At 53.5% G+C, this 8,411-nt stretch overlaps 1 protein-coding gene across 1 annotated transcript; it reads right to left on the bottom strand.

Moving 5' to 3' along the window:
* Positions 1 to 2,635: 2,635 nt before the first annotated feature.
* LOC109786354 (uncharacterized) lies at positions 2,636 to 3,573 on the bottom strand. The gene is made up of 3 exons (XM_020344926.1): positions 3,487 to 3,573; positions 3,197 to 3,346; positions 2,636 to 2,902 (listed from the first exon to the last, which is right to left on the bottom strand). Exons 1-3 carry the CDS (start codon positions 3,571 to 3,573, stop codon positions 2,636 to 2,638), a joined length of 504 nt encoding a protein of 167 aa, XP_020200515.1.
* Positions 3,574 to 8,411: the final 4,838 nt, after the last annotated feature.

Raw genomic sequence — 8,411 nt, 5'->3', positions numbered from 1 at the left:
GTTTGAATTTGTTTCGAACCTGTTTGAATTTGTTTGCACCTGTCTGTACTTTTTTGCATGAGTCTGTCTGAATTAGTCTGCATCTTATCCAAGTTGTCGTGTATGTGGGTCTGATGGTGGGCTTTCTTTTTGGACCTAACTAACCCACCAAGCCTGCCACACTGTCTACATAAGAGAAGCCACCAGAAACCAGTGGATCCCAGCGCCTCATTCCCCTTGACCAAAACCTACCCGCCAGAAACCACATCCACCACTGATGGATCCACAGTTAGGAGAGGTAGTTGATGAGCAAGAGGAGGCTGCCAGGGATGCTGCTAGTGCTAAAAGAAAGGCTCAAAGGAGGGCCAACCGTCGAGCACAGGCACAGGAGCGATATCGAAGGATTGTTGCCATGATTATGGCGGAACGCAACCAGAATGACGTCAAGCAGTTCAACGACGTGTTCCAAGAAGGAACCAACATCACAGATGAACTAATCATTTGGTGGGCCAGAGACAGGGCATCTTTCCATCGATACCAAGCAACAAGGAAGATATGGACTCAGATCCTGGCTGCAGCCGAAAGAAGACAGGATTAGTTCAACGCGGTAGTTTCTGTTGTACTGAAATTGTGATTTCAAATAGTTGTTGTACTGAAGCTTGTCTTGTTCTGAATCCTATCTCATTCTGAAGCTTGTTCAACATATCGAATTTGTCTTGTTCTGAACCTTGTTCATCTTAATATGCATGTGCAAATGTCTGAACTTTATGATTGCAGCAAAGAAGAGGAGAAGCAGCAAAGAAGATGCAACGTCCAGAGTACTCCAACATCCATGATGAAGACGATGCAATGTGGCTTCCCCATCTATCGATGTTCTTATGTTGATCAATGTTGTTGAACAATGTTTTTATGTTTAACAATATATTTATCTATGTTTCTATGTTTGCGGTGTTGAAAAATCTATGATAAAGACGATCTGAACTTTATGCATGGCTGTTGAATTGTGAGTTTTTTTGTCACACTAATCTTAAAACACTTTGACCAGCAACTACTCCACTGATTTAGCACAAGTTTCAACCTGTTGGGTTTCAACAAAGACATTAACTGCAGCACAACTACCGCTTCCCCACTGTCACACTCCACCGCACTTCCTCTGCTCCAACATTTAAGTAGCCCAACAACTCACTCAATCTCTGCTCACTCTACCTCTCTCTCAAAAACCTCACTCTACCTACATCCATGGTTGGTTCTTCCTCATCTGCGCCTGACCCATGGCTGAACCCCTTCGCCACCGGTAAGGGCGGGGTTGCCATGCTTTTTGGGTCGGCTCGCGGTGACGAAGACCTATTCGTCGACTACATGAAGATTGCCAAGAGATACAACAACCCAGAAGGGCTCGTGGATGCATCAGAAGAGGTGAGAAAGAAGGCGACGGCTCAGGAGAAGCAGCGCATGGGCCAGCGGTATGGAACCCCAGGTAAGGGGATCATGCCCATCGACATGCTGCTGTGGGAAATGAAGGAGGCGGACTCCGGCGATGCTGGGCAGAGGGAACGGTGGGCAGCCCACCGCTATATCCCTCCAGCATAATCTATGGCTTCTCTAGCTGGTATGGGCAACGACGACGAGGACCTGCAGATCATCGCCCCACCAGCACTGCTGGCTCGCCGACGTCCTCCTCCCATCATCGTCATCGATGGAGACGAAGAAGAGGTGCCAGAGCTGCCACCTCCCACTCAAGTCAAGCAAAAGGTGCGATGGTCAGGTCGCATAGCAGGGCAGGGGCTTAACAATCTGAAACTGTAAGTTTCAGATCAGTTACAGCAATTATTGCCAGCTCGATGTGAGATTCAGTTATGTGTGTTTAATTCTGTCAGTTTAGCAGAGTGTTTGCAATCTCAGTGAGATTCAGTTCTGTCAGTTTAAGTGTCTCTGAACAATTTCAGTGTCCCTGTGCTATCTATGTAAGACTAAATGCTATCTATGGGAGACTAAATGTCTTCCAAACTTCTCTAAATTTGTCTAGATATTGTTTACCTTTCTTGCAGCCTGTGATGAAGCATTTTCTGAACTAAACATATCCCAGCAACAAATTATGATACAACACACAGAAATAAACTGCATCAGACTTGGATAATTTAGTTCTTAACTTATCTTAGCACCAGTTCTCAGCATCAGGATAGTATTTGGGCCCTACAGATCAGGGCAAACAGCACCCCCCACACCAACCAAAATGATCTGAACCCATTCCAGTTCTTAGGCAGTTCATAGCTAATATTAATATTAGGATGCATATTTGCATCAGGCTGATCAGTCCTAGGCCAATTATATATATAGGCCTCATATATACTTACCATCCACAGCTGCCACTTCACTCCTCCATCACAACTTCCTTGATCTTGTCCAGCTTTTCCTTGCACCCATGACCAACCTTCAGGAGCTCAGTAATGACATTCTCCAGCTTCTTCTTCTCTTCTTTAAGGAGGTCTCTGTCCACCTCTATCTCCTTCATGGCCTTCCTTGTGTTTTTGATTATATCAGCTTGACTCTGAAGGATGCACCTCTGTTCTTTCTTGAGCTTAAGCTTCTCCATTTGAAGCTCAATTTCTGCCTGCTCCTCAAGTTGCTTCTTCTTCTCCTCCAGTTCATTCATTGCCTAGCTTGTGCAATCCATGTCATGACATTTCTTTCCATCCTGATAATCAAACAACTTGGACACATCATCCACCAGCTGGCTATACTGATTGGCCAGAGAATCAAACTCCTTCTGCAGTTTTGCAACCTCTGTCCCATGAGCCTCATTATCCCGTGCTCTACCAATGTTCTGCTCATGATACATATCCCAGAGCTTGCTTAAGCACCTTTGTAGAATTACAGGCCAGGGGGCATCTACCCACTCCAGAACACCATAGTTCACACCATCCTAAAAATCAATTTAAAATAAATTACAGTGAACACCACAGTTAACAAGCAAATTCAATTCAGAATAACAAATCATATACAGTAATGATATACATAGCTACACTAGCTAGGTCTATACTAAAAATACAGTACATCAATATGTTTCCAGTGCTCTATGCTAGTAGAACAGTATTCAGACCTACCAATGTTTTTACACTTAAGGAAAATTCAGAAAAACAACTACTGAATGCTACTCTGTTTCCACTAAATAGCAGGTAATCGAGCTAATATAATCCACAACTACTTGGTCCATTACCTCAGTAGCACATCCTATGAATCTCCTGCCAGTGTCAGTGCATTCAAATGCCACAAACTTGCCTGGCCTCTGCCTGTGCAGGATGCACCTTCTATCAGATCCAGTCACAAGCCCACAGAAACTAGGGTCTATCATAGTGTCAGGAGTTACCTGCAACAAGCAAAAACATATCTATATCAACTACAACTCACATATATCAACTTAAATGGAAAAAATCTCAAATATCTTCAAACCCTAACCCTAACCCTAGAACAGACAGAAGAGGGACAGGATAAACCGAGCTGACTTACAAAATACTCCATCTGCATGTTGCTGAACTCGCTCATGTACTCGTCATCGTCGTCCGACGTCTCATTGCAGTTCGGCCACGACGGCATGGTCGCGGCGTCGCCGGAGCGCGAGAAGAAGAAACGGAAGCAGAGGAGAGCAGAGAGGAGTGGAGTGAGCTCGGGGGAGAGTGAGAGAGCTGGTGGGGACGAGCGGCCTGGTCGGCCAGGTTATTCCTGGTCCGACCAGGTGCGACCGAGCGGCGGCTCTAACGGCAGCACGCGCGCGCCGTTAGCCGTTAGGCCGCCCGCCAGCCTGGCACATGGGCCCCTGCTGTCTGAATCGCGCTTAAATCGGTCAAAGCGACCATTCCGTCAACTTGGTTGTTTTTAGCCACGGGATTAAGTTTTTTTTTATAGTTTTCTGCCACTTTTAAAAAAGTGGTAGTTCTGTGAGACGCAAACCCCTGAAGTGGTAGTTTTTTTGTCAAACACTCGGTCTCTTCCTATGTTTAGTTCACGCACACATTCCCAGTTCTAAGATGTCACCTTACATGGCCACCGGACGACATCATCACCCCCTACGCACAAGAGAATTGTTGGTTGGACCCTGGAGCCACCGGGACCTCATCGACATGAAGAATCAACTCAGACGAAAAAAAGCTCAAATCATATATCATGGGCGACGAATTTCGCCATTCAATCTATGCTAACTGTCACAAGCCTACTTTGTCGTTAGTGAGAAAATTTGCAATTACTCGCACCTATCATTTCATCGAGATGTCACCAACCGTACAGACTGTAGAGAATGATTTGGTGCACCGATAATTGATTGATCGTGCACTAGGCACATATATATAGGTACAAGGGGTGCGACCGGTATCTTGTCTCCTAAGATACACGTACATACAGAGGGAGACAGATACTACAGGTACTGCATACAGAACCCAGACCTACGGACATGTACACATGTTCAACACCCCCCGCAGTCGAAGCGTCGCCGGTGACGCAAAGACTGGACCGAAAGCCCTCGAAAGTCAAGGTGGGTAGTCCCTTCGTCATCACATCGGCGAACTGCTGATCGGTGGGCACATGTAGAACACGAACACGACCAACTGCGACGTGCTCCCGCACGAAGTGGATGTCGAGCTCGATGTGCTTCGTCCGTCGGTGATGGACAGGGTTGGCAGCAAGGTACACCGCGGAGACGTTATCACAGTAGACAAGCGTCGCCTTGGTGACCTCACATAGCAACTCCTGGAGTAGCTGTCATAGCTAGGAACACTCCGCGACGGCATTGGCCACGGCCCGACTCGGCCTCGGCGCTCGATCGTGAGACCGTGGGTTGTCGTTTAGACGACCACGAAATCAGAGAGGGCCCGAGGTAGATGCGGTAGCCGGAAGTGGAGCGTCGAGTGTCGGGACACCCAGCCCAGTCGGCGTCGGAGTAGGCGACAAGGCTGGTGTCTGGCGAGGCCATCAGGGTGAGACCCATGGCTGTGGTGCCACGTATGTACCGAAGTATATGTTTCACGAGGGCCCAATGGGTGTCACGAGGAGCATGCATGTGAAGGCACACCTGTTGGACAGCATACTGAATGTCCGGACGCGTCAGTGTGAGGTACTGAAGCGCACCGACGATGGAGCGGTAGAAGGGAGCGTCGGACGCCGGAGAGCCCTCGACGGCGGACACCTTAGCCTTCGTATCGACAGGCGTGGAAGCAGGCTTGCAATTAAGCATGCCCGCTCGCTCCAGAAGCTCATAGGCGTACTTCTGCTGGTGAAGCCAGTAGCCCGGCGCACTACCTCGATGCCGAGGAAGTAGCGGAGAGCCCCCAAGTCCTTGAGGGCGAACTCGGTGCCGAGGCGAGCTGTGATCTGCTGAAGAAGCGCTGGCGAGGACGCAGTCAGGATGATGTCGTCGACGTACAGGAGGAGGTACGCGGTGGCGTGGCCCTGGTGGTAGACAAACAGGGAGGCATCGGACCGTGTGGACCGGAACCCATGTTGCTGGAGGAAGGCCGCGATCCACTGGTACCAGGCCCGAGGTGCCTGCTTCAACCCGTAGAGAGAACGGGAGAGCAAGCACACGTGGTCCGGATAGTCGGTGTCAACGAAACCAGTCGGCTGCTGACAGAACACCTGCTCGTCGAGATGGCCATGCAAGAAAGCATTAGACACATCGAGCTGGTGGACAGGCCAAGCGCGAGAAACATCAAGCTGGAGAACAGCGCGAATCGTGCCCGGTTTAACAACCGGGGCGAAGGTGTCGGTGAAGTCCACGCCGCCGCGCACCACCCAACGCGCCTTGTAGCGCTCGAAAGAACCGTCGGGGCGAGTCTTGTGGCGGAAGACCCACTTGCCAGTGATGACATTGGCACGGGGTGGCCGCGGGACAAGCTGCCACGTACGGTTGTGCTGCAGGGCGTCAAACTCCTCACGCATCGCATCTAGCCAGTTCGGATCCCGAAGGGCTGCGCGAGCGGAGGTGGGGAGCGGTGACGGCGTCGAGGTAGAAGCCGCGCATGCGTACTCGTACAACGAGTAGCGCGTGCTGGGACGCAGGGTCCCAGTCCGAGCCCGAGTGACCACACCGGTGAGGGGTGCGGCCGTGGCGACGGGAGCCGCCAAGGGAGCCGCGGTGACGGGGGCCACGGCGGGGGCCGCGGCGGGGCCGGCCGAGGGGGCCACGGCGTCGGGGGCCGCGGGGGCGGCCGAGGAGGCCGCTGTGCCGGGGGACGCGGCAGGGGCCGCCGGCGCGGGGAGCGCGGGCAGAGCCTAACCCGGGGCGCGGCTGGGCGGTCCGCCAGAGGTGGAGGTAGGGACGAACCGCGCCGCAGGAGACTCCGAAGGTGACGGTACCTGCTGAAACGGGAACACGAGCTCATCAAAGTACACATGCCGCGAAGTGAAAACGCGGTGGGAGACTGGATCATAGCACCGGTAACCTTTGGTGTTGGGAGGATAGCCAAGGAAGATGCAAGGAAGGGACCGGGGCGCGAGTTTGTGAGGAGCAGTGGACGCGGTGCTAGGATAACAGAGACACCCGAAAATGCGAAGACCATCATAAGATGGAACCACACCGAAGAGGAGCTGGTGAGGGGTGTAGTTCCAGCGGGAACGATAGGGGCGAATGTTAATGAGGAGGCTGGCGGTCGCGAGCGCGTCCGGCCAGAACCGAGTAGGCACGTAGGAGTGGAAGAGCAACGTGCGGACACAGTCATTAAGCGTGCGAAGGACGCACTCGGCGCGACCATTCTGCTGAGACGTGTAGGGGCAGGTGAGGCGAAAGATGGTGCCGTGGGACGCAAGTAAATTGCGGACGACGACGTTGTCAAACTCCTTGCTGTTGTCAGTTTGCAAGCCGAGAATAGGACGACCGAACTGTGTGGTGACATATGAATAAAAAGCGGTGAGTGTGGCAAGAGCGTCGGACTTGCGACGGAGAGGGAAGGTCCACACATAATGAGTAAAATCATCCAATATCACCAGATAGTATAAATAGCCCGTGTTGCTAGCAACCGGGGACGTCCAAACATCACTATGCAACAACTGAAACGGAAAGGTGGAAATGTTTGTAGACGCGCTAAAGGGAAGAAGAACGTGCTTGCCAAGACGGCAAGCCTCACAAGAGTGATCGTCGACTTTATTACATGAGAAAGAAAAACTTTGAAGAATCTAACGCATAACGGTGGAGTTGGGATGACCGAGACGGGCATGCCAAAGATCGACACTGGCGGCGAAGGCGGCGGGGCGACGGGTGGTGGTGGCGCCGGAGGGATGCATTGGATAAAGCTCGTCCGGGCTATCACATCGGTGGAGCACCATCCGTGTACGGGCGTCCTTCACAGAAAAACCGATATCGTCAAATTCAACAGTTATAGGATTGTCACGAGCAAGGCGACGAACGGAAACAAGATTAGTGACTAAGTCAGGAGACACAAGAACATTAGACATATGCACAGGAGTGGAAGTAGAAGGAAAAGACATATGACCGACGTGAGTAATGGGTAGGGAGGAACCGTTACCAATGGTGATACGGGTGGGAGTATGAACGGGAGTGGCAGATGTGAGGTTACCGGGATGAGCAGTCATGTAGCAGTGGCGCCCGAGTCCATGTACCAGTCACCACCGCCACCATAGGAGCTCGGTGACGGGGCGGAGTGCAGTGCAGCGAGCAACGCCGGGTCCCACGGTGGCGACGCCTGAGGAGGGTAGAACCCTCCATAGGCCGGCGCGGGAGCAGCCCCGAAGGCCGGAGCGGCGGCGGCGCCGTAGGAGGGCGCGGTCCCATAGGTCGGCGCGGACCCGTAGGCGGGCGCCGGCGGGGGGGGGGGGGCACCATAGCCGCTGTAGGGAGCGGCGTTCTGCGCGGCGAAGAGGGCTTGGTGACCCGCCGGGCGGGGCCCAAGGATGCCCGGAGCCGGAGCCCGAGGGACCGGCATGGAGTAGGCGTGGACGACGCGGGTCCACGGGTTGGTGCCGTACATCCATGGGGGAGTCACCTGCTGCTGCTGACGCCCCCCCCCCCCGGCGCCTGTTGCTGCTTGCGGCCGCCCCCGCGGCGGTTGCCGCGGCGCCCTCCACCCGACTGCTGGGGGGCAGCGGGAGGGGCGGGAGGCGCGGGCGGGGGGGGGGGGGGGGGAAGTACCCTGGAGGCGCTGGTGGTGGCGGCTGCTGGCGCGGCGCGGGTGGGGCGGTCGGTGGAGGGGCGCCGCGGGAGGTACCAGCGGTGAGGGCGTGGTGCTGCACACGCTTCTTGACCCCCCTCATCCGGCGCTCCTCCAACCTCAAGTACGCCACAAACTTGGGGAAGGAGGGCTCCGGCATCAAGGTGAGGTTAGAGGCGGCGTTGCCGAAGTCCTCGTTGAGGCCGGCGGTGAGTGTGCTGAGGAGGAGGTCGTCGTCCACCTTGGCTCCAATGTCATGGAGCTCGTCCGCCAACGTCT

Source organism: Aegilops tauschii, chromosome 7, assembly GCF_002575655.3.
Source record: "Aegilops tauschii subsp. strangulata cultivar AL8/78 chromosome 7, Aet v6.0, whole genome shotgun sequence".
NCBI lineage: Eukaryota > Viridiplantae > Streptophyta > Magnoliopsida > Poales > Poaceae > Aegilops > Aegilops tauschii.
The sequence above is the reverse complement of the archived record's forward strand: the minus strand, read 5'-3'. Positions and strand labels throughout refer to the sequence as shown.